This window comes from Haliotis rufescens, unplaced genomic scaffold, assembly GCF_023055435.1.
Source record: "Haliotis rufescens isolate VD_foot unplaced genomic scaffold, xgHalRufe1.0.p SCAF_3, whole genome shotgun sequence".
Lineage (NCBI taxonomy): Eukaryota > Metazoa > Mollusca > Gastropoda > Lepetellida > Haliotidae > Haliotis > Haliotis rufescens.
In genome coordinates this window covers 10,428,739-10,455,365 of record NW_025964001.1, presented here as the reverse complement: position 1 = coordinate 10,455,365, position 26,627 = coordinate 10,428,739, and the positions used below count along the sequence as shown (strand labels likewise).

At 42.7% G+C, this 26,627-nt stretch overlaps 1 protein-coding gene across 2 annotated transcripts; it reads left to right on the top strand.

Annotated features, from left to right (window-relative positions):
- Positions 1-793: 793 nt before the first annotated feature.
- Positions 794-25,656, top strand: LOC124146670 (E3 ubiquitin-protein ligase MIB2-like). Of its 2 annotated transcripts, none has more exons than XM_046517080.2 (19): positions 794-879; positions 2,574-2,791; positions 3,649-3,820; positions 4,119-4,225; positions 4,983-5,219; positions 6,531-6,655; positions 7,973-8,101; positions 9,103-9,207; positions 10,000-10,165; positions 10,620-10,774; positions 12,008-12,156; positions 12,356-12,512; positions 14,801-14,955; positions 16,339-16,471; positions 17,639-17,741; positions 20,868-20,959; positions 21,709-21,869; positions 24,268-24,512; positions 25,442-25,656. In XM_046517080.2, the coding sequence occupies exons 2-19, from the start codon at positions 2,590-2,592 to the stop codon at positions 25,477-25,479; spliced, it is 2,631 nt and encodes an 876-aa protein (XP_046373036.2). In that variant the 5' UTR covers positions 794-879; positions 2,574-2,589; the 3' UTR covers positions 25,480-25,656. The 2 variants fall into 2 exon arrangements, with proteins under 2 accessions (XP_046373036.2, XP_048259676.1); XM_048403719.1 differs by lacking the exon at positions 794-879 and adding an exon at positions 1,646-2,192.
- Positions 25,657-26,627: the final 971 nt, after the last annotated feature.

The window sequence follows — 26,627 nt, the reverse complement described above, 5'->3', positions numbered from 1 at the left end:
GGTAACTATTCACCTCTTAGGGATATATATGCGTATAAAGTGTGTTAAGTGTAATAAAAGCTCATATTAGGGAGCTATTAATTTAAGTCAAATAATTTTATTGGATTAAATCCTCGACAAACACCTATTAGTTTTAAATCATACACAGAGATATTGATAGATGTGTTCCGGATATATAAACTTAAAGCAATAATGCTACATCGAGATACAGTAAACTACGGTTATAACGAACTCAGGGGGACTACTAATTTTAGTTCGTTATAAGCATATATACAGCATAACTACAGCAAATAGTCGGGACCAAAAAAGGAAGTTCGTTATATCCGTCAGTTCGTTATAAGCGCGTTCGTTATAACCGTAGTTTACTGTACAGTAATCTAAATGTATATATTACTGGGAAGAATATTGTTGACAACAATGAACAGCCATTAGCTTCGACGTAAAGTTTATGGATGAATAAACAATTTAATTATCAAAATCAATTTGTTGCTTTAAATTTAAACATTAAAACGTATACGTCATAAAAACAAGAACTGTAAGCATGTCATCTTATCATGAACGGTTCTATTGGAATGAACGAATGGGGCCATGCTAATACACAACGAATGGGGCCGTGCTAATGTTTTAGACCACTGACATGAAACATCTACCCGTCTAATGTCAGGTATCATTTGGCGGTGTAATTATTAGATCTTCACGATAATGCTTACTATTCCCCTTCATTGATTCTATTCGACTGCGCCCTATCATGTCCCGTTCCCGAGAACACAAACCGAAAGTTGCTTCCCTTAGACTGTCGTGTCATGGCTAAATTTAGACCATTAATATAAGCGTTACTCATTCTCACGACAGTCAGATCAATTGGCCTGTTTGAAGGAGGTAGGTGGTTGTCTAGCCATGATCTTGAAAGAAACTTAATCTTTATAATGTGTAATGTCGTCTTACAGTATGGCGCTGATCTTGCAGGGTTACCTGCATATATATTTAAATAGAAGTACTCGGACAAAGCAGGAAGTTTGTCACATAATAAGACACACATATTCAATGATTACACTGTACTTGGTGAGAATTATGTTATAGCATATGTAACAGGTCGATGTTTATGCTATGTCCAATGTGAACTATTTATGTGGTAGCTAGTTACGGATATCTGCATCGATCCCTGTATTGTGGACATATGCTTGTCGGATATACACAAAGATACATGTTAAGGGGACGTCATTTGATTGCTGGTGCAGTGTGTGCATATATGCGTGTAGTGTTGTGACATTTCTATCCATGATAACACGGTTAGGTTATCTATGTTACACATTCTTATATCACGAGACTAACTATGACCCGCTACTACTGGTCACGACTATGTATATTGCCTTAATGACTGCATCTGTTGCGCGGTATGAAAATCTCTTCCGGACATGAACGTCTGTGATTAATATTTCACAAATTCATGTCTTCATGAATCTCTTTCATACACTTCAAGACACATTAGGTTGAAATTGTACAAAATGAGAGAGAGAAAAAGGGGGGGGGGGGGGGGGGCTGACAAATCGAAAGTTGTTTATCTGTTACTATCTATCGTGTCACGTTTAAATTTAGAAATAAAAGGTTATCGATAAATGTACGCGTTACACAATCTTACGACAGTCAGTGTAATCGGCCTGTTTGAAGGATTCTGAATGCGAGAGTGTGGAAACTGACTGTCGATATTCTGAATGCAAGAGATGTACTGTACTGTGTGTCCGAGTGGTTCAACTCCACGTTATCCATGGAAAATCTATAGCAACGGAACCTTGTGGACGACGTACTTTGTGTTACGGTTACGGTTGCGGGTCGAGATCTTTCTGAAAGTTCTCCTTTGTATTCTGATATTAATTATTAACGTTTTGTTTGCGGGGGAGTGTCGAAACTGAATGTCGTTATTTTGAATGTGCTTAGTTAATAATATTCATTATGTTAGCACATCGAAAGGTAGTATCAGGTAGTAAAATATATATGTTATACCTCCTTGGTTAAACTTGCAATCGTGTTGTGGTATGGATTTTGACAACGTTAAAGATAATGGAGAAGAAGAAGAAGAAGAAGAAGAAGACGAAGAAGATGATGATGATGATGATGATGATGATGATGATGATGATGATGATGATGGACCAAGTGCCAAGTTGTCCGACTCCCCATTGTTCTCGGTCCCTTAGGTTTGGTACCTCCCAATCTGTTGACTGATTTGGAGAGTACCCGGGTTTACTGCCAGGAATACAGCCCTTCTGACAATCTGGGTAATGCAGAAGGCAGTGTTGTCACATTCACCGAAAAGTTCTGGGTGGGTGTGACAAGAGAGCGCTTCATGGGAGAATTCCCATTCGCTGTCTGGGCTGCGTGTAGAGGGGGCAAGGTCCCTGAGCTGATGATGAGCCTAACCAGCCTGACTGTGCCAGGATCATCCAAACCCCCTTTTGCTGCATTTTTTAATTTTTAATCTGTAAATAATGATAATAAAGGTAATTGTAGTGTTAAAGTAATGTTGTTGCTGCTGCTGCTGCTGCTGCTGCTGATGATGACGATGATTCTTTCATAAGGGCAACTGCGGTCAACATGGATATCGGAACACGGGTACTACGTGGCCCTGATTGGTCAGGAGGTGACAGTGACGGAGGTGAAGGTCACCTCGGGACTGTTGTGAGTGTAGGAGGGGAGCCAACCTGCGAAGTGCTATGGGACAATGGAAACCGTGGAATATGTCGGTCTGGAGCACATGGGAAACACGATTTGCTTGTGTTCGACACTGGGCCCACAGGTGCGTGCTTTTTAAAGAAAAGTTCTGCTATCTCGAGTAATCCGTAGTTCGAGATAAGTGGAGTGGTGATGAAACAATACTGACGGGCTTCTTAAAAATACATCGAGATAACGGTTACACTACATATCTCATCTAATATAGCATTCCAAAGTATGTTTTAATACTAGCTTATTTTCCCTGTGAATTGAATCTAGTCAAATAGGGATACTGTGAGTATATATGTATGTGTATGCGAACGCGTGTAAGATTTTAAGTACATGTTTTGAATCAAGTCTTTGAAAGGTATTTAGAAGTGATGCACATAAGGAAGAGAAGTTATGGATGTCAACTTCCTTATTATGAGGAACACAACGTTTCGGAGTATTTGCTTACTCCTTCATCAGTTGATTTGATGATATGAGGCAGAGAGCATCTATATGTACATGTAAGAACAACAAAAGTAATAAGAAAACAAAAGGTGGAAACAGATAATTGGCGCTGATAGGCAATTAGCAATACCTAATAGTATCAGGCTTCCAGTTGTCCATAACTTTCAGCGCTACTTACTGTAAAGTGTTGACTTCTATTGTCTATCTTATTACTTTTGTTGTCCTTACATGTACATATATATGTTCTCTGCCTCATGGCATTCATTCACCCGATGAAGGAGTAAGCATATACTCCGAAATGTTGTGTTCCTCATAACAAAGAAGTTGACGTCCATAAATTCTCTTTTTAAAAAGCGAAAAAAATGAAATACTCATAAGACCCCAAATTAAAAGAATGTGACGACATCCTCTTTTCATTTTATGTGGTGTAAAGAAGAAATATATGTCCCATGGCTATATTGTCGATTGGGCTTTTCACGTACTTTCCAGGACTTCAACACACCGGCATTCTTTGTAACGGATGTGACGTATTCGGAATAGCAGGGACACGCTGGACGTGCAGCACGTGCAAAACGTGCAACCTGTGCAGTGTGTGCTATGGGAACGCTGAACATGATATCGCTCATGACTTCGTCAGATATGACACGCCGGGATGCGAAGGGTAATATTCTTTAATAAGTCACACATTTTTTGTTTCTACATATCCAACTTCCTAATGACCGCGATACATATTATGAAGATAATCTAGTTACAAGTACCCCGAACCTATCGAGGTTGTTTACGATGTGGTTTAAAGTTAGGTCTGTTTGAAACGGCACGATGATTTAAGAGACGATTTATGACGAGGTTTAGGAGGCCTTTGTGAAACGTGGACCAGGACAAATTAGGAAGTTCTTCACAAAAAGTGTTGTGATACGCATCGTTAGGCCACATCAATATGATTTGGTTTTATGTTCTAGTGTCACTGTCCCCCCACGGAGAAAAGGTGTTCGAATACAAGCCATGGGCTTATTCCCGAGAGCAAGGGTTGCGCGAGGAATTAACTGGACATCGAAAGATGAAGATGGTAAACTGCATTTATAAATACTACTGAAAAAGTGAGTGAGTTAGTTGGGGTTAACGCCGCTTTTAACATTATTCCAGTTACATCACGGCGTGTCAGCTTAATGTTGGAGGAAAGCCCAAAATTCTGCAGGTCTCAGACGTTAACCACTTCGGTGAAACCCACGAGCACGGGTATGGTGCTGACAAACCTAGAAACATAATCGGGGCGAATCGGGATTCAAACCCACAATCATGGGCTTATGGCGTGTCCAAGGGACGCAACTCTGCACGGCGAATCGCGTCGCCTTGGACGAATGGGCCACCCGTGCCCCCTTCAGAAATGGAGTTACAGAACACTCGCAAGGTTGTGTGTTGCACCAGACATGACAGATCAACTATAGTCATATGCAAAAATCGGGTGTCCTTCAACTTATTTTGAGTAGTATATATCAAAATGATAATTGCTGAAATTACGTGTGTCCTTAGTTTTGCACACTGTAGAGTCTTACAATCGTGCGTGGGTTATTTAAAAAAACATTCCCCTGTATACATTGCGGGAGTTATTTCTACTGTGAGGCATTCTTCTGGTCTCTTGGAAACAATTCTTCATTTGCAGAGTAAGTAGTTTTAACCGCCCTCTATCTAAATATTCCGAAAATAAACGACTCAAAACTTGACGTTATTTTGCTCATTGGAATTTCAAGAGTTGTGTTCCACGAGCCGTGCTTCAATGTATGACCGGAACATATGACCGACATGATACAATTTTGATGTCGCAGGCGGAGAAGACTCTGAAGGTGAAGTGAAGTGTGTTGAGGACCACCCGAGTGGAACCTCTTTTAGGAGCATGGTGAAAGTGGAGTGGAACTGCGGCAACACTGGGTCGTACCGAGCTGGACATGAGGGCAAGGTGGAGGTCAAGGTTGTCACAGAGTTTCCGGGAACGTTTTACTACAGGGATCATTTACGATTTTTCACCGGGTCCGAAAGTGAAGCAACACATGGCGCAAAGAATGGTATATATATATATTGTTTAATTTAATATAAAAACAACAACGAGATATTCATACCTGAACTCTAACACATGAAACATATTTAACGCGGCTTTCAAATGTAGAGTTGTTATGTCAGGTGGTATCAGCTTATTTTGTAGAAACGTCCACATCAATGCCATCTTCCCGAGGCAAGTGAGTTAACTGACTATAAAAGTCCAGTTTCCAGCCTTGTTCGGCAAGGGAGTTAGGGAGTTACATTCTGGCTGGACTAACGAGTCTATGCATAGTCCAATCAAAATCGCGCACCGAAATCGAAATCCGGTTCCTAAAGTGTCATGCAGATTTCGCTCGACTGCAGCATTTGCAAAGCATGTGCACCGCTAACTCGTTGTCAACAGATATTTTCTAAATCTTTTCATGTTTTTAATCAAGGTGCTTACGTAATTTGATGCACTTCGCGATGTAAGACTCGTTTTATCACAATATAGATCTTGATTATCGATCAGATCGTCTTGACTGGGCGCCACCGTTTTGTTTGAAAGCAAATGCAAGTGATACGAGAGGTTGAATCTGATTGGTCAGTAGGAGAGGCATAGAAAGGACATAACTCGCAATAGCCACTGGTGGCGCTACGAACGAGCCCAGGAATTCCAGCCTAGTTCGGCAAGGGTGGAAACTTGACTTTTAACTCTCTTGCCTCGGGAAGATGCATCAATGCACGCACGGACAAAATCAATGGGATTTAAACCCACAACCAGCGGATCCTGGTACATTTGTAAAATGATACGATGATTGAGACCACTGGGCCACTCGTTCCCGTAGTCAGTGATAATATATCCAACTAAGAGGAAGGGAAATTAATATAATATGTTTTCTGTACGTAGAAAAGTCGCCTCCGTAGTTCTTATAGCAGAAGGGACGGTGGGGTAGCCAAGTTGTTAGAGCGTTGGCGCGTCTTGCCGAAGTGTTCGATTCCAAAAATGAGACCTATTTGATGTTGCTGGTATAATTCTAAAGACGGTGTAAAACTTACTCAGTTTCATCACAGGAATCAGATATGCGTGCATAGCCATGCTGTATGGTTTAATATTTCTACCCATCCATTAATATTACAGTAAACTACGTTTATAACGAACACGCTTATAACGAACTGACCGATATAACGAACTTATTTTTTTGTCCCGACCATTTGTTGTATAGATGCTATACATACGCTTATAACAAACTACGGTTATTAAGAACTAAAAGTAGTGGCCCCTTTGAGTTCGTTATAACCGTAGTTCGTTATAACCGCAGTTTACTGTACTAGCACCAACACCTTTCTTCATTAAGAACAGCCACAGTCTGCCCAACGGTCCCAGCTGTCCCCGGGGGACCGGGTGTGTATCCGTGTGACCTTGGAGGAACTACAACGGCTTCAACAGAACATCAGCCAGTGGGATCCCCATGTTCTCCAGGTGTTTCAACATCATCCTTATAACCATATTTCTGTTAGACTGGGGTAACTGTAGTAGACATCCCATTGATAAACATTTCACCATGTCTATTCATATATTGGCGACCGCTTCCGTGGTCTAGTGGTATAGCGCCCGCCCGGAGAACGGAAGGTCCGGGGTTCGATCCCCGGCCGCCTCATACCAAAAGACGTTAAAAGATGGTACTTGTTGTTGCCCTATCTGGCGCTCGACATTAAGGGGCTAAAACAAGGACTGGTCGGCTCGGAGTCAATATACTGTGTCTGAGTGGGGTATTCATGTTAAACTGTGGTGTGCTAGCACTATGAATCGGCATCAGTCCGGACTAGTACAAGCAGCCACACACACACACACACACACACACACACGCACACACGTGCATGCACGTCGCTATATAAGTGCAATAATCTTGGACGCGACGTTAAACCCAATTTCACCTCACCTCACCTCATATATTGGCATTAATCTAATCTGTATAATTAATATGATCACATGAATAGACATAATGTTGGTCCCATACTTTAACAGATTTAGAATTGTTTTCGACGTATGTTTCTATAGGCTCTTATACTGGTCGTGGCACTAACATTACTTTACAGGGCCGCGTGGATCCGCAAACTAAGTAATATCATAAAGAAGGTCAAGCCGCAAGCTATCCAGTTAATCGTCACGAAGATAAAAACTACAGAAATACATTTTCAGTTACTTCATCACACCACAAATTAGGATAAGGCATTCTTGACCCACTGTAAATATCAAATTTGTAAGTTCCGAACACTTTTATTGTTATATCTAAATACATGACATCTAGCTTTTAATTTTCTTGGACTTGCTCGTTTTGGACTTTTTGGCTTCGCCAAGTACATATGAATGGATATGAGCGAAAATATCAGATTTTTCAAAGGAATGAGGGAAACTTTTACCACGTGTTTGTGTTATCTCCATCTACAACGCCTAAAGGAAAGACTTGTTCGTGTTCAAGTACTATCTTAGAAAACCTCTAATATAAGTTGTTTTAAAACATTTTAGCCGCATCTGTGCATTTAGTGTTGTTATAAGTCCAAGACACACACCTGTTGAATACACAAATTGCACAAGTTATATAATGATTTCTCATAACGTTGCTCATTCCTCAGATGAGGCAGATACTGTGGGCCGAAGAAGGACCTTACTGTACCTTGCCCTCTCCTTTCTATCTATCTATCTAGCAATTTCCATTACGCCTAAATACACATCAAATTCAAATAGTTTCAAATGGCAGTATACTGACGCTAATGGCCATGTTCCCGGTGTACACAGTGTTTGCCGATGTTGGGAACTGTGAAAGGCTGCACGAAGCCAGGCCAAGTGGAGGTGTCCTTCCAGTGGCCAATCAGAGGACTGTTGGAAAGTGGAACGCATATCATTAATGAAAAGGCGTTGAAAAAGGTAGCGTATAAACTCGCTCCAGGAAATATGAAAAACTGTTCTGATAATCATCATGTAAAATGAAAACTCATTCACTCACTCTAGTCATTGTCTATTCGCTACTGAACCGCCTTCGTGGCCTAGTAGTAGAGCGTCCGCCCGGAGAGCGGAAGGTCCGGGGTTCGATCCCTGGCCGCGTCATACCAAAAGACGTTAAAAGATGGTACTTGTTGTTACCCTGTCTGGCGCTCGGCATTAAGGAGCTAAAACAAGGACTGGTCGGCTCGGAGTCAGTATACTGTGTCTGAGTGGGTTATTCATGTTAAACTGCGGCATGGTATCTCAGTGAGCTAGCACTATAAATCGGCATCAGTCCGGACTAGTACAAGCGGCCACACAAACACATACACGTACATGCACGTCGCTATATAAGTGCAATAATCTTGGACGCGAAGTTAAACCCAATTTCACCTCACCTCACCTATTCGCTACTGAGGCACACTCCTCTGGGGAAACAACAGTCTCGCCTGTAGTACAACTTTAGGTGTCCTGGTGACAACACACCTTTAGAGTTGGCGTGGACGACTGTCGTAATTAACTGGATACGCGTCAGAACTGTTTGTTTGTTTGTTTAACGTCGCACTCGGCAATATCCCAGCTGTATGACGGCGGTCTCTTAATAATCGAGTCTGGACCTGACAATCCAGTCATTGACATCATGAACATCGATCTATGCAATTGGGATCAATGACATGCATCAACCTAGTCAGCGAGCCTGACCACCGATCCCGTTAGTCGCCTCTTACGACAAGCGTAGTCGCCTTTTATGGCAAGCATAGGTTGCTGAAGACCTATTCTACCCCGGATGATCACGGGTCGGATACGCGTCAGACAAACCAGTAGTTGATAATATGAGAACTGAACCGAGTTGTCCCCACATTACGCCGACAAGATGACATGATACTGTTTAAATTAGCTTTTTACCAGGCTCATCCTTTAATCTTTCGACACTTTGTCTACAGATTGACACTTTCAAGGAAGGCGATAGTGTGCGGATCATTGAAGATGTCAATGAAATGAGACGACTTCAATTGGGCCATGGTGGATATAGCCCCATTATGTCAATGGTGCGTCTACAAAACCTACTTTCCTCAAAAGCACACCGATACCGTTCAAATATGTTAAATCTATCTCTGCATGTGGTAAGTACTGATGTTGACATATACCTTCAACCAGAGGTGTCGCATTGTACTTCCTTTTAACATTAAGCTGACGCCGTAAGGCTATGATAGCTTTTGTTTGCCATGTTGGCAACGTTCCAATAAGAATCATATCCGGATAATACCGGATTAAAACATATAAAAAATCAGACATTGGGCAAAAAAACTCCTCTCCCCCACTTACGGGCCTGAAATCGTTAGAAAAGGTAACAGCAGCGGTCGGGTAGCCTAGTGGTTAAAACGTTCGCTCGTCACGTCGAAGACCCTGGTTCGATTCCCGACATGGGTACAAAGTGTGAAGCCCATTTCTGGTATCCCCCGCGTGATATTGCTGGAATATTGCTAAAAGCGGTGTAAAACCATACTCACTCACCCAAACGTGACTTGTGTCATTACCTGCACAATGATATGAAATATTTGTATGACCGTTTCGTGACTTCTATGATTGAATTCGTTGAACCTAAACTCATTCACTTTACAATTTGCTAAAATGAATCTTACGGTCATTCAGACATTGAGCAAAATCATCACCCCACCCCCACTTACGGGCCTGAAATTGTTCACATGTGAGATGTTTCATAACCTGCACAATGAAGAGAAATATTTGTATGACCGTTTCGTGACTTCTATGATTGAATTCATTCAACCTAAAACTCACTCACTTCACAATTTGCTAATTTGAATCTTATGGTCATTCAGTCACTGGGCAAGGTGGGAAAGGTCCGCGCGGTCAACCTACTCGGTGATGTAGTGGTCAGTTTCGGCAGAGTTGTGTGGCACTTCAGTCCTGCCTGCTGCAGTCGAGTCCAACCACAGCGAGAAGACAACCTGGAAGAGCTGGGTGATGGACACAACACATTGATAGGTTACTATAGGATAATCTCAAGACTTAAGATAGATTTTGTTTGTTTTTGATGTTTAACGCCGCACTCAGCTATATTCCAGCTATAATACGGCGGTCTGTTACCAGACAATCCAGTGATTGATATCATTGGCATCGATCTACGAAATTGGGATACGATGGCATGCATCAGCCAAGTCAGCGAGCATTTGCAAGTTATAAAACAGAGTTAAAGGTTCAAAACATGTAGTCATCTTTGATAGTCCGGTTTATGTAATATTTATTACAAAGAAACTTGAAGTCTTGGGAAGCATTGACAGTATATCGAGTTATCCGCACTTTGAGACAACTAAACCTTAGTCCCTCAAGTGATTCTACCTTGAAGTTACTCTGTCTCCATCGATTGAAGGAGTGCGAGTTAATGAAGCTTTACTGAAATTTTAACACATTATGGTGAACAGGTGCGATATGATTTCAGGTGACTCCAGCCCTGATGTGTTCCTCCCCACCATTGTGGACGGTAGCCCCACGACAGACGAAGGCCTGATTGCAAAGGCAAACGGCATGTTTGATGCTTTTTCCAAACAGAACTTCAGCCTCTTCATGATGATTTTTAAGTTGGATGAGAGACTGGTAAGTGCAGGCTCCAAAAATTTAATACCGTATTTCCTTTGATTGACGTCGAGGATGTAATACACGCCAGCCTCTAATTGACGCCGGTGCACTAGGCTCAAACGACTCCCCCTAAATTTGAATCTTGACTCATATGGACCTTGGCCCCCACATGACTCCCCTAGACAGGCTCAAAACATTCCCTCTAGTTCAGCTAACTCCCCTACTGGGCCCAAATGACTCCCCTTGTTTGGAATTAAAATGATTACAGAAAAGATCAAACATATCTTGCATTATAAAGGTGTCCAACCCCTCTTCCTCATTTTCTATTCTAAAATGTCAGGTTAAGAACAATCCCCAATATTGTGTGTCAGATGTTTAGTACCAGTTATTTTATTTTATTAAAGTTTTATTTTTAACTTTATTTGGAAAAAAACTTAAATCACTAAAATAGAAGCCGGGCCTCCATCAGACATCAGGGCCATCATTTGATGAAATTAATCATCCCTATCACATTTAATTACGTCATGTAATGATAAATCCCTTCACACAATAATAACTGTTTCCTGCAAGGGTAAACTTTGAATGCCTGTAGAATGTGGGATTCAGTGAGGTAGTGAATTGCCATTGTGCCAGCATGAAACAGAATAGACGCCTCTCATAGACGTCGGGTCAACGGCTTGTACGTTATTAATAGACGCCCGGGCATCTATTAGAGTGAGTGAGTATGGTTTTACGCCGCTTTTAGCAATATTCCAGCAATATCACGGCGGGGGACACCAGAAATGGGCTTCACACATTGTACCCATGTCGGGAATCGAACCCGGGTCTTCGGCGTGACGAGCGAACGCTTTAACCACTAGGCTACCCGACCGCCCCTGGCATCTATTAGAGGAAATACTATAGCTTCTTTACGAAGACTGTCAATTTTCATAAGGCTGCGCGGCTTCTTCCGCATGGAAATAATTGATAGGTTGAACGACGTTGTGCATTTTCTGTCAGTTAGTATATTTTTACAATAACGATGCTCTTATCGTGTCACAAAACGGTTCCTTGTGTCATCATGGAACGTGGTGGGCATCGATCTAATACAGACCGCATCTACATTGTAATGACAAATGAAATCAATATGTATCAAGTTTTTTCAATGTAAACATACTGTTTATTTGTCTCGGCCAAGCAGGTGTCTTTCCTTTCAGGAACAAAAACAGAATTTTTATTTTGATCATTGTTGTTTTTTTCCATTCCAATTAGAAAAATATCATTCATCATGGAATAACGCCCCTGATTCTTGCCTGCTCCGCCGGCGTTGTCGATGTCGTGAAGCAATTGTTGGATGAAGGTGTGGACATCAACCAGAAGGATGTTGGACAACAGACGCCGTTGTTACACGCCATCTTCAGGTAAAAGCCCCCTGCGCTACACCTTATATATTTAGTCTGTGGCGAATACCCGTGGTGAATTTTAGTGATAAACATATTGTCTTTTCCGATTTGCGTATTTGGAGTATTTGAAACCTGGGTATTTTATTTGAACCTACGGCAACATGTGTCTCAGGTCAGATCAGGTCAAGCATATTACATTAAACATTTACTCCTGCAGAGACGCAGATGCTGTCCTCGAGATCTTGTTGGCGCGAGGCAGTGACGTGAACCTGGCGGGTCAGCAAGGCATCACTCCGTTACACATGACTGTCATAAATAACGTGACGAAACACGTCAGTCTCCTGATGGAGAGGAAAGCAGATGTCAACATTCGGGTAAACTGAAACACGCATCTCAGTTTGTTAGTAAGGACGCTGTGAAAGCACATTATCCATCCAATGCTGATGGACTACTAATTATTTCAGTCTCATTGATGATGCATTACACTTCAAATTTGACTTCACCTCGATCGCGATCCCGTCGCGTCAGAATAGCGTTCGTTTCCGTAACCAATCTCCTCGACATATATATTGTGTTCCAACCTCATCACGGTCCCGTCGCGTCAGAATAGCGTTCGTTTCCGTAACCAATCTCCTTGACATATATATTGTGTTCCAACCTCATCGCGATCGGAACGCGATCGACTTCCATGACCTTATTGGACCCGTGAAGATTCCGGGGTAGAATAGGTCTTCAGCAACCCATGCTTGCCGTAAAAGGTGACTATGCTTGTCGTAAAAGGCGACCAGCGGGATCGGGTGGTCAGGCTCGCTGACTTGGTTGATGCATGTCATCGATCCCAATTGAGTGGATCGATGCTCACGATGTCAATCACTGGATTGTCTGGTCCAGACTCGATTATTTACAGACCGCCGTCACATAGCTGGAATATTGCTGAGTGCGGCGTTAAACAACAAACCAAACCAAAACCATGACCTGATTGCGATCGATTATGTAGTAATCCTTAACACTGGCATTCGAGTCGTCCTTGTTTGAGGTTAGCAAGGATTAATATCAGTACCAAAGTCATGTTATGTTCATTGACCTTCATTGCTAGTGGTAAGAGGCGACTAACGGGATTGAGTGCAGCGTTAAACAACCAACCAACCAACCAAACTATGGAGTCAGTTTTGGGAATATCTGAGACTAATTATTCTCTGGCACTGACGTTTCCAGTTCGTAGCTTGTCCTTCAAAATACGTTTTCGCGAGAGCTTGTCAATGAGCTTAACGCGGTTTAAAAAATATTGTGCCTATTTCCCAAGGTAAATAGATTACGGATGGTTTTGAAATTGGTTTTCATAAAGGCATATTTATTATTAGACCGCCGTCATACAGTTTGAATATTGCTTACAACAAACCAACATTAACCATTGCCTTTTCTTTTGGCTAACACAACATATAATGCGTGTCGTCGATGCACCATAAGGTGAAATACTAACTCCTTTACAAAAATTACTCCCTACCTAGTGTAAAAAATAGACAGAAAAAGGCTTGACTGTCTCAATCCTGAAGATGCGTATTACATGGGCGACCCCGGGAATATCTAGTTCCTTGAAGCATGATTTATATGTTCGGTATCATTAAAATGGATGCGGTAAGACCTATCATAAACGTTTGACAGAAAAATCTCACGTGTTTGTCTATATTCCGTTGGCATACATTCCCAAAAGGTGGATCAATCTTAGTATAATCAGATTGTTTACTCCGATACGATACCCGTGTCAAGCACAGAGAGGTATCATACTGGAGTAAACGATCGGTCTATAATGAGATTGATCCACCGTCGAGAATGTATGCCAACTGTATATACTAGTATATTCAATTTGGTTTATTACGTCAGTGTAGCCCATCGGCCTATAGTTACATTTGTATTACAATGGACGTGATGCACACAGCTACTATTGGTCTGACAATAACGTACTACGATCGATATAGATAGCAAGACGTTTAATTAATTCACAATCATTTGTAGACATAATGATATTAAATTTTTGTTTTGTCGGATATTCACAATATCTGTGGTAAGTGATCCACCCGTAGCTACTTATAACCGGAGCAAACTAACAAAAAATTATACTCGTCCTCCATACTGGTATATACAAACATGGGAACGTGTTTGTTTGTGTAAGATATAAACCATCAACTCCAGAGAATAATAAGTCTCTGACGAAGCAAATACCATACTCTTTAACTCTATTTTATAACTTGCAAATGCTCGCTGACTTGGTTGATGCATGCCATCGTATCCCAACTTCGTAGATCGATGCTCATTATATCAATCTCTGGATTGTCTGGTCCAGACTCGATAATTTACAGACCGCCGTCATATAGCTGGAATACTGCTGAGTGCGGCGTTAAACAACAAACAAACAAAAACTAGTATGTACAAACATGGGAGGGTGTTTGTTTGTGGAAGATGTAGATAATAAACCATCAACAGCAGAGAATAATATGTCTCCAGCACCTGCCGAAGTAAATGCCATTGGAGGTAAAAGGCAAAATAGTGGTGGAAATTATTTGAACGGATCACTGAAACTCAGTGATGACACCAGGTGTTCGCGAAAAGGGTAAGCATGTCCTGCTATACCATTATAACACTTTCTCTTTTCTTTCTCTCCTAGGACCAGAATGGAAACACACCCATTCAAGTCGCGATAGGAATGGGTAATAAGGACCTGCTGTCTATGCTGCTCAAAGCTGAAAATATTGATCACAGACTATGTAACAAAAGCAACTTCAACAACCTGCAGTTGGCATCCCTGAAAGGGAACTATGAGTAGGTTGATCCATTTGATAATTACTGCTTTGAATGGGCATATAGCTATATGCAAATGCTTCACCTTCTTTGCCTTACAGGCAGCTTGGGTTGTTTACTTCCTAGGGAGCTGAGAATGAAATCGAGTGCTCACAGATACTTTGGCCGAGGTCATAATGATGTAACGCTTGTGTGGTGTTGAAATATTGTGTAGTAGTAGTAGTAGTAGTAGTAGTAGTAGTAGTAGTAGTAGTATTACAGCCAGGCTGGTTAGCTCAGGGCCCTTGCCCTCTCTAAACGCAGCCCAGACAACGAATGGGTCTCCTCCGAAGAAGCGCTGCTTAGTCGAACCCACCCAGAACGGAGAATGTGAAGACTCCCCAACACTGCAGCCTTCTGCATTGCCCAGATTGGCAGAAGGACTATGTTCCTGGTAGGAAACCCGGGTACTCTCCCAATGTCGGTCAACAGATTGGCAGGTACCAAACCTAGGGCACCGAGAACAATGGGGAGTCGTACAACGTGATACTTGGGATGCAAGCGTGACATTTCGAAAGCGAGCTCCGCATATTTGCCATGTTTTTCCTGAATTTTGTCGATCACATTAGTGTCAAAAGGGACAAAAAATTCAATGATTAACATGATTTCATTGGATTTATCAAAAAGGACAAGATCAGGTTTGTTGGCCTGGATACGTCTGAGGCTATAAACGGGCCTATTCCAACGTATTTATCATTTTCAATGACGCCCTCTACATATTCTGGGTTGTACCATGGATGGACCTCTGTGTCAAAACCACAAGCATGACGAAGACGGTAATAAAAGGATCAAGCCACTCCATCATGTCGCTTAAGATACTGTGTTTGTGCCAAAGTTGGGAATCCAATGACAATGTGTTGTCTCAGTAAATTCATTGCATAATCCCCTTTTTATATTTACATTTTCATGCAAAATCACACATAGACGGTTTCGAGTGGGAAGTGACTATTCCTGAGCAGCAAACAGAAAGCCTTCTGTTTCACTTTTCAGGCCAGCCGAATTCAGCGAAGGACTCTGCAGGGTTGCTGACCTTCGCAACCCAATGCACTCGATGCAGTGGTCGTTCAGATAGCCACTCCTTAAAAAACTAGGCCGATTTGATATGGCACTTCGTTTGGTTGACACTCATTTCTATATCGTCCAGCAGTACAGAACCATCAACAAAATCAACATTGATATTGAGATTATGTCCCACATTATTATTTTCTACGGAATATCGTTCAATTGATATTAGTTATCCTTTTGATTCCCTATTACGATTACAGCGATCTTCACAATAAAAGAGATTATTGTGCCATAGGGACAGCTTCAAACAAAAATGTTTTTTGTCGAACACATGCTTCATCTTCTGGTGTGTTATTACAGAATTCTCCAAAGGGTGATGGCCGTGACGCCACTCGATGTTGTCGACTTAGGGATGGTGGATACAAGGTTCACGGCGCTTCATATTGCTGCTAACAATGGCCACACCGACTGCGCCACTATTCTCATCGAAAAGGTAAGACGATGATTAAATACAGAAATGACGGACTCTATTAGATATAGTTTGGCTTGCTTACAAGCGTGTTAATACGTGTCCTAGATTTCAATTTGGCACATCCTCGATTGTCCATTCTGTTTTGATTAATACCCCGGACCCACGTCACAATAGCTTCGTGTGGAGTCCGATAAAAATAGTTTTTCTGTTCAGCGAGATTGATTCAGTGATAAGCTGGAGATATATGATGACGTCACTTGCGAGATATCCCTGGACAATAGAGGATGTCTGACACAATCAGACACGTAAAACCCTATCTTGGTATCCTACATCACTACCAATATCATGTTTAAGGTACCGCGACTCACGTTCCTAACGACCCGTGAATATCCGGGGTAGAAGCATCTTCCCGAGGCAAGGGAGTTAACTGACTATAAAAGTCCAGTTTCCACCCTTGGCGAACTAGGCTGGTATTATGGAGTTTCATTTTGACTGGACTAACGAGTCTATGCACAGTCCAATCCAAATCGCGCAACGAAATCGAAATCTCGGTTCGTAAACTGTCATGCACATTTCGGTCGATTGCAGGATTTGCAAAGCATGTGCACCGCCAACTCGTTGTCAACGGATATTTTCAAAATCTTTTCATGTTTTTAATCAAGGTGCTCACGTAATTTGATGCATTTCGCGATGTAAGACCCGTTTTATCACAATATAGATCTTGATTATCGAGCAGAAGGTCTTCAGCAACCCATGCTTGCCGTAAAAGGCGACTATGCTTGTCGTAAAAAGGCGACTAACGGGATCAGGTGGTCAGGTTCGCTGACTTGTTTGATGCATGTCATCGTATCCCAATTTCGTGGATCGATGCTCATGATGTCAATCACTGGATTGTCTGGTCGTTATTTACACACCGCCGTCATATAACTAGAATATTGCAACAAACAAACAAACATCATGTTCCTATCATTCCTGACTCTCGAAGCATGTCAGGAATCACCCTTGGTCTGTCGGCCGAATGCGTTCTTTTTTACTTTCCTTCCGCATTAACCTGACCCGCAGCGAAAAATGAAATAGTGTTGTAAGTGGCACAAGATTCCTTCTCCCTAAGCCAATATCCTCTTCCGTGTATCACAAAAAAACAACAGAAAATGGGTTATACTCACAACAAGTATGGGTTTTTTTCAGGGCAAGGCGAATGTTAATGCACAAAACATGCAGGGAGTGACACCTCTAATTCTGGCCTGCTCGGGGCTGTATGACACTACTGTGGCTCTGCTATTAAGGAAAGGTATTTGAAACACTTCATGCTGCTGGTTCTGTAATTAATAATACTTACATCGTATAAACTAATACTTAGTGGGGGCACGGGTGGCCCAGTCGTCTAAGGCGCCGCGGTTCGCTGTGCAGAGTTGCGTCCCTTGGGCACGCCAGAAACCTATGATAGTGGGTTCGAATCCCGGTTCGCCCCGATTAAGTTTCTAGGTTTGTCAGCACCATGCCCGTGCTCGTGGGTTTCACCGAAGTGGTAAACGTCTGACACCTGCATCACTTCGGGCTTTCCTCCCACATTAAGCTGACACGCCGCGATATAACTGGAATATTGTTAAAAGCGGCGTTAACCCAAAATCACTCACTCACTCACTTATACTTAGTTGTTTGAACCACCAGCTACAGGGGTCTCACACTCAGTATGCATCTGTAGTGCTACTCCTAGTCTGTCTCCCAGACCCAAGAGAAGAAATTAAGACTTAACTCAAGTCTAGAATGATTTGGCAAGTCTAGATCCTGACATTAAGCATTGTTCTGGCTCCATTTTGATTTTATGTTCTAGTTTGTAGATACGCATTCAAATAAGATGACTTAACTTTGTTTCTTGGACTCCTAAAACACCTATTAATGAAGGATTAATCATGTACATGTCTAAATACACAGGAAATATGAGTTGGAATACATAGTGCTCCCTCCATGAGCACTCCGCCTGTATTAGAGGATGTGTGGTGGGTATTTTTTTATCTCGCATCTCGATCACATGGGGAGTGATATATGTATGGTACATCACCGTGCCACCGTCACACGTGCGTGATTGTTGAAATGATAAAATGACATTATCATGTGTGATGTTTAACGTGACAAATATGTGACATTTACAGTATGGATATACGTGACATGACTGCCATGTACAGACGGGGCTTATACTAGTTCTAGACAAATAATGTTTTGATAAGGGACGACCGTTTTATAGTATGAGGAAAGGGGATGGGGGCATTGGATTTGTTTTGAAAACAAATTTGTCCTACGGTTTTTCCCCCTCAAAAACAGGCTCCTTCTTTCAGAGATGAATATGCGTCTTTTAAAGCATAGAATAATCTGTCTCTCATAGAAATCCCAGCCCAGAGTCATGCACGGTAAGACCGAGGTATAAGTGTTGCACAGTCAGACCTAGGTAGAAGTGTCGCACAGTCAGACCTAGGTAGAAGTGTTGCACAGTCAGACCTCGATAAGTGTTGTACAGTCAGACCTAGGTAGAAGTGTTGCACAGTCAGACCTAGGTAGAAGTGTTGCACAGTCAGACCTCGATAAGTGTTGTACAGTCAGACCTAGGTAGAAGTGTAGAAGTGTTGCACAGTCAGACCTAGGTAAAATGGTTGCACAGTCATACCTAGCTGAAGTTGTTGCACAGTCAGACATGGGTAGAAGTGTTACCAGTCAGACATAGGTAGAAGTTTGCACAGTCAGGCTCTGATAGAAGTGTTGTACAGTCAGACCCAGATAGAAGTGTTGCACAGCCAGACCTAGGTAGAAGTGTTGCACAGTCAGACCCAGACAGACGTGTTGCACAGCCAGACCTAAGTAGAAGTGTTTCACGGTCAGACATAGGTAGAAGTGTTGCACAGTCAGACCTGGATAGAAGTGTTGCACAGCCAGATCCGGATAGAAGTGTTGCACAGTCAGACCCAGATAGAAGTGTTGCACTTTCAGACCCAGACAGACGTGTTGTACAGTCAGACCCATATAGAAGTGTTGCACAGTCAGACCCAGATAGAAGTGTTGCACTCTCAGACCCAGACAGACGTGTTGCACAGCCAGACCTAAGTAGAAGTGTTTCACGGTCAGACATAGGTAGAAGTGTTGCACAGTCAGACCTGGATTGAAGTGTTGCACAGCCAGACCCGGATAGAAGTGTTGCACAGTCAGACCCAGATAGAAGTGTTGCACTTTCAGACCCAGACAGACGTGTTGCACAGTCAGACCCATATAGAAGTGTTGCACAGTCAGACCCAGATAGAATTGTTGCACAGTCAGACCAAGATAGAAGTGTTGCACAGTCAGACCTGGATAGAAGTGTTGCACAGCCAGACCCGGATAGAAGTGTTGCACACTCAGACCCAGACAGACGTGTTGCACAGTCAGACCTAGATAGAAGTGTTGCACACTCAGACCCGGATAGAAGTGTTGCACGGTCAGACCCAGACAGATGTGTTGCACAGTCAGACCCATATAGAAGTGTTGCACAGTCAGACCTGGATAGAAGTGTTGCACAGCCAGACCCGGATAGAAGTGTTGCACACTCAGACCCAGACAGACGTGTTGCACAGTCAGACCTAGATAGAAGTGTTGCACACTCAGACCCGGATAGAAGTGTTGCACAGCCAGACCTAGGTAGAAGTGTTGCACGGTCAGACATAGGTAGAAGTGTTGCACACTCAGACCCAGACAGACGTGTTGCACAGTCAGACCCAGATAGAAGTGTTGCACACTCAGACCCAGATAGAAGTGTTGCACAGTCAGACCCAGACAGACGTGTTGCACAGTCAGACCCATATAGAAGTGTTGCACAGTCAGACCCAGATAGAAGTGTTGCACGGTCAGACATAGGTAGAAGTGTTGCACACTCAGACCCAGACAGACGTGTTGCACAGTCAGACCCAGATAGAAGTGTTGCACACTCAGACCCAGACAGACGTGTTGCACAGTCAGACCCAGATAGAAGTGTTGCACACTCAGACCCAGACAGACGTGTTGCACAGTCAGACCCAGATAGAAGTGTTGCACACTCAGACCCGGATAGAAGTGTTGCACACTCAGACCCAGACAGACGTGTTGCACAGTCAGACCCATATAGAAGTGTTGCACGGTCAGACATAGGTAGAAGTGTTGCACAGTCAGACCCAGACAGACGTGTTGCACAGCCAGACCTACAGTATAGATCAAAGTAGATATAAAATAGATATCACAGTCGGACCCAGGGTCATCTCGGCATATCCAGACCAGGTGTGGCATAATGTACATTCATTCATTTAAAGACCAAAGATCAGATCGGTCGTTGGTAAAGATTGACGTCATTTAAACTAGGACTATACACCTCAGTGAATATTTCTGTCAACATTGTCCTCTCATCGTTACTTTCTCTTAGGTGCTGACGTCAATGTCGCCGACAACGCAGGGGACACGCCTCTGCACTTCACCATCCGTCCACAGATGGACCCGGCTATTCGACTCCTGATGGTACGGCATGTTACCAAGATACAGCGCCTTTGGCGTATTCTTTTTTCAGTTACACCTCATGTACCTACAAGAACATAAGGGGCGGTCGGGTAGCCTAGTGGTTTAAGCGTTCGCTCGTCACGCCGAAGACCCGGGTTCGATTCCCGACATGGCTACAATGTGTGAAGCCCATTTCTGGTGTCCCCCGCCGTGACATTGCTGGAATATTGCTAAAAGCGGCGTAAACCATACTCACTCACTACAAGAACATAAATTAAAGGCCATGTGTTCTGTTTCGGGCGTTTAGAATAAATAATTAATAATAAGTTTGGATTAAAGAATTATGGGTATGGAGTTGTGTCTGTGTAAAGCTTACCAAATTAAATTGTCGGGTAGGCAGGCTTTTCCGATTAGCGTTGTTCATAATACTGGAGTTCACGATATTGCAACGAAACTACATGGCGCGTGTAATTTAAAAAAAAACATTACTTTTTACGGAAATCCCTATTGATGTAAAACTTTACCCATGGATACGCCATGTTTTTTACTCTCGTTCCCGGTACTCCATATAAACAGATAACTGGTTTAGGCTGTGTATTTATCGTGAATGCAGTCTTTTAACACGTTCGTGGAGTCTCTTAACCGTTACAATATTCTTTTGAACCGGTGAAATAGTCTGGTAGATTAATTGGGACAGTGATGTGGAACTGGCCAGGTACACGAACTGTGGTACACAGCCAGGGAATTGAGGTTCACACATGTTGTTTTAGGTACCGAGACCTGACGAAAACAAGGTGCGCATCAAAATAGCGTGCCTCCTCTTACAGAAGGGAGCGAACATATACAGAAGAAACGCCCAGGGGAGAACAGCCCTTGACTGTAACGACGACTCAACTATCAGGACAGCCGTGCTAACATTCACGGAACAGATGTAAATCAGTTTAGCTCATTTAACATTATTGTACCGTATCATACACTTTAATTTGTGACTTGTGACTTGTGATGTGCGAAATATTCGTGATCTGATTACGTTTGTTCGTTTGATGCTTTAAGTCGCACTAGGCAAAATTCCAGCTATATGACGGCGGTCTGTAAATAATCGAGTCTGGACCAGACAATCCAGTAATTGACATCGTGAGCATCGATCCACGCAATTGGGATACGATGACATGTATCAACCACAGCGAGCCCGACCTCCCGATCCCATTAGTCGCCTATTACGACAAGCATAGTCGCCTTTTACGGCAAGCATGGGTTGCTGAAGACCTATTCTGGCCCGGATCTTCGCGGGTCCAATAATTTAGGGAAAAGGCTGTTGTTGCTAGCCTGGTGTTTGTAAATCATAACGTTAGAGCCATGAGGTGCGGGCAGGGTCGGTGCAAACTACAGACAAGTCAAACAAACTTAAGCAATGTCCTCCATGTTCAGTGTGTTATGTTACATCTCTGGATATGAGCGATGTGGATGTGTGGGTCGAATGTTGTCATATCACCATGTGTTGTTGCAGAAACCGTACAGCGAGTCTCTGTTAGTCTGGATATGAGCGATGTGGATGTGTGGGTCGAATGTCGTCATATCACCATGTGTTGTTGCAGAAACTCTGTTAGTCTGGATATGAGCGATGTGGATGTGTGGATCGAATGTCGTCATATCACCATGTGTTGTTGCAGAAACTCTGTTAGTCTGGATATGAGCGATGTGGATGTGTGGATCGAATGTCGTCATATCACCATGTGTTGTTACAGAAACCGTACAGCGTAACTCTGTTAGTCTGGGAACACAGTTTTCCAGACGTTTGCTGTTTTGGAGGTCTTTATATAACATTCAGGATATTACACATTCGTGACCAACGCGTGTTATTCCGGATAGCAACTCGTGCTCCTCTCGTGGCCATTTTTGCGACTGGGTTCCGTCGAACTCTTTGCGTATTATTTCCCCAATATATCATATATAGAGAGAATCTCACCCGAATGTCTTTTGATATCAAATATATCAACATGAGTTGATAAAAGTGGAAAAATTCCGAGGCTTTCCGAGGATTTTTGCCACTTTTATCAACGAGTGTTGATATATTTGATGTCAAAAGATACGAGGGTGAGATTTTATTTATCATCCAACATCATTCTTTCAACTTTTTCAATTTTTCCTGACAGTAATTAGCAGTGTCTTCAGTGTAAAAAGTACTGCTAACAGCTTCAGTAGCAGAGCCATTAGTGATGTCATTTGATTGTGACGTCATGGTAACCAGTGATGTCACAATGGTCTGCAAAGCATTGTGATGTAATTTCATTGCAGCGATATCTACAGTGTAGATATCGCTTGATCTCATCCAAGCGATATCTCCTGTGGGTGCCAGTTTTGGATGATAAATTGCAGATGTTATTTAAAACACATCGGGGCATACAGTATCATACAGTATCATTGAACACATTTAACTGTATCTTGGGTATATTGCAATACATATGTAAAATCAACATTTTGTCCGAAGTACTTGAAGTCATACGCGCATTGCATTCTGGTTGGTTTGTCGTATTTTCGCACATAACAATCATCGATAGGGGGACGAGTCTTCGGTTGCGGAAAGGGGCAAGTGGTGACAAATAGATATTACATAGTTGTGAAGCCGGTGAGTTCACTGGGAATGCGTCTGTCCGGATTGACGGTGGTCTACTGTACACAAATAACCATTAATTGTTTTACATGGCGGGGATAAATTTCATATGTAGTATATGTTTACATGGCGGCGATATATTTCATATGTAGTCTATTTTCCGTTCTTTCTAAACCCCAATATTCATTTTCAGATATGTATAAATATATGGGGTAGACGTATTCCCGCCATGTACGAATGATAACTACACAGACATGTGTATGGTGATTGATGTGTCGGTAATGTGAAGTGTAGCTGACTGTGCATATCGGTTTCATACAACAGTGCATCTGTGCTGAAGTGGGAGTTTAGATGATGTAGGTGGTGAGGTCGACCGAGTTTCGGTGGGTTGCAGTTGTGTTGGAGAATAATCAAAATAAGCACACACAATGTCTACACAACCAGAGAGATTGCGTGAGTTGGACTTTACACGCAATTTTAGCAATATTCCAGCAATATCAAGGCAGGCCCACCAAAAATGAGTAAATATGGTACATTGTATTTTTTATTACTATCGAGTGGGTTTGGTCGCTTGTGTTTACTCGCATTGTATCTATGGGGGGAATCAAGCCCGCGTCGCCAGTGGGACGATGTTTTCACCACAAGGCAACCCCACAGCCTCTTGCAAAGATTTAGATTTCTCTTAAAAGTTGTATCTGCAATAAGGTTTTGTTTTTAGGGGACAGTCATCTTCGTCAGCAGCAGGTGCTTCAGCGTCCCCGTCATCGAGCACGTCCATTCAACACGAAGCATCATCGTCAGGTGGACCAACTGTATCCCTTCCTTGCTCCAACTGTTTGACCAGAATAGTGGACATCCAACTCAGGCCATGTGGCCACAGGTTCTTGTGCAGAGCGTGTGTGGAGACCGTTAAGCAGTGCCCCTCCTGTAAACAGGACATCAAGGATGTGGAGGAGCTTCAGGGTGAGTGTTAACAGTCTCAGGGTGAGTCTTAACAGTCTCTGGGTGAGTGTTAACAGTCTCAGGGTGAGTCTCAACAGTCTCAGGGTGAGTCTCAACAGTCTCAGGGTGAGTGTTAACAGTCTCAGGGTGAGTGTTAACAGTCTCAGGGTGAGTGTTAACAGTCTCAGGGTGAGTGTTAACAGTATCAGGGTGAGTGTTATCAGTCTCAGGGTGAGTCTCAACAGTCTCAGGATGAGTCTCAACAGTCTCAGGGTGAGTGTTAACAGTCTCAGGGTAAGTGTTAACAGTCTCAGGGTGAGTCTTAACAGTCTCAGGGTGAGTCTCAACAGTCTCAGGATGAGTCTCAGCAGTCTCAGGGTGAGTGTTAACAGTCTCAGGGTAAGTCTTAACAGTCCCTGGGTGAGTCGTAACAGTCTCAGGGTGAGTTTTAACAGTCTACGAGTAAACATACCCCCAAACAAACAAGCAACTTGTTGGAATACATATCTTTCGTTTTTTAATAACTGGTTATCTTGTGAACTTCATGTCTATTTTGACCGCCTCCGTGGACTAGTGGCAGATCGTCCGCCCGGAGAGCGGAAGGTCCGGGGTTCGATCCCCGCCCGCGTCATACCTACAAACGTGAAAAGATGGTACTTGCTGTTGCCCTGTCTGGCGTTCGGCATTAAGGGGCTAAAACAAGGAGTGGTCGGCTTGGAGTCAGTATACTGTCTCTGAGTGGGGTATTCATGTTAAACTGCGGCATGGTATCACAGTGGGCTAGCACTATCAGTCCAGACTACAACAAGCAGCCACACACACACACACACACACACACACACACACACACACACACACGTGCATGCACGTCGCTATATAAGTGCAATAATCTCGGACGCGACGTTAAACCTCATTTCACCTCACCACCTCATGTCTATTTTGTTATCCAGGTTCAGGGCTTAAAGATCAGTCGTGTAAAGTACAGTGAACTGTAGACGGTGCCACACTACCGAACCAGACAGATTCATCCATGGAAGAACAGAAATGTACAAAACAATATTTTTGTGTCCTGTTAAGTTGTTCATGATTAATAGTGAGTTACTTTTAACGTTGAATGTTTTCCTGCCGCACACATCGGCTTTTTCACCAAATATTAAACACATAATAATAAAGGCCGCACAAACCATCGGCTACGTGCCCAGATCAACGACAGCCATGAGCATTCTGCAGTTATCGTTTGTCCCACGTTCATACAGATTTGACCCTCAAAGCCGAAGTCAGCTCTTCAATGTTTGTTAGTGTCTTTGTACGTATGTACCGTATTTCACCACCGTTGTAATATTAACGTATTTCGATGTCATGGGAGACAATTGGTCATTACGATCAGACTAAGTCTGAAACAGCATAAATTATATCCAGACTAACACTTGTGGCTGTATTCACTCGGGTACCTATGAAACGAGACGTCCATCGTTGGTGGTTGTTGTAGCATCCCATCAGTACTGTAATTATAACGATTAGCTTTTGTTTCATTTTGGCAGTGTCGTATTCTGAACAGTGTCCATACACATGCAGAATACTGAACGAGCTCCCGTGAATACCAATTGTATGAAACGAGTGTGTAGTTCTGGTATCTGTCAGATACCAGAACTATCTATTCACGAGTGTAACAGAATTATACTTCAAATATGTCAAAAGTTTATACTTATTAATTTCATGCCATACCACGGCCCACCTTCAGGGGTCTGATTCACAAAGGATATCTCAGCGCTAAGCTCAGTGATGTTGAAACTTTTCAATATTTGTTCGTGAAATTTGTTCCCACAGTACATATGCACGCGCTTTGATATTACACAATGTGTGATACAGCTGTATGTTTATTAAACGAGTGATTTCTTCACGGGCAAGTAATAAACTAATTTCTTTGAAAATGCATGTAAGTGTAACTACACGGTATAACCAATGATATGAGTGTACACAATAACTGTGTGAAACAAGGTTAAAGTCTATGCTTACATATAGATTGCTTACATATAGGTTATCTCAATATATCGGTTAAGACGAGGCAATTGTATATGACCCAAGCAGAATTCCTGTCGGCACCTAGGTCCAACATCGACAGTCTGCTTGTCTCGT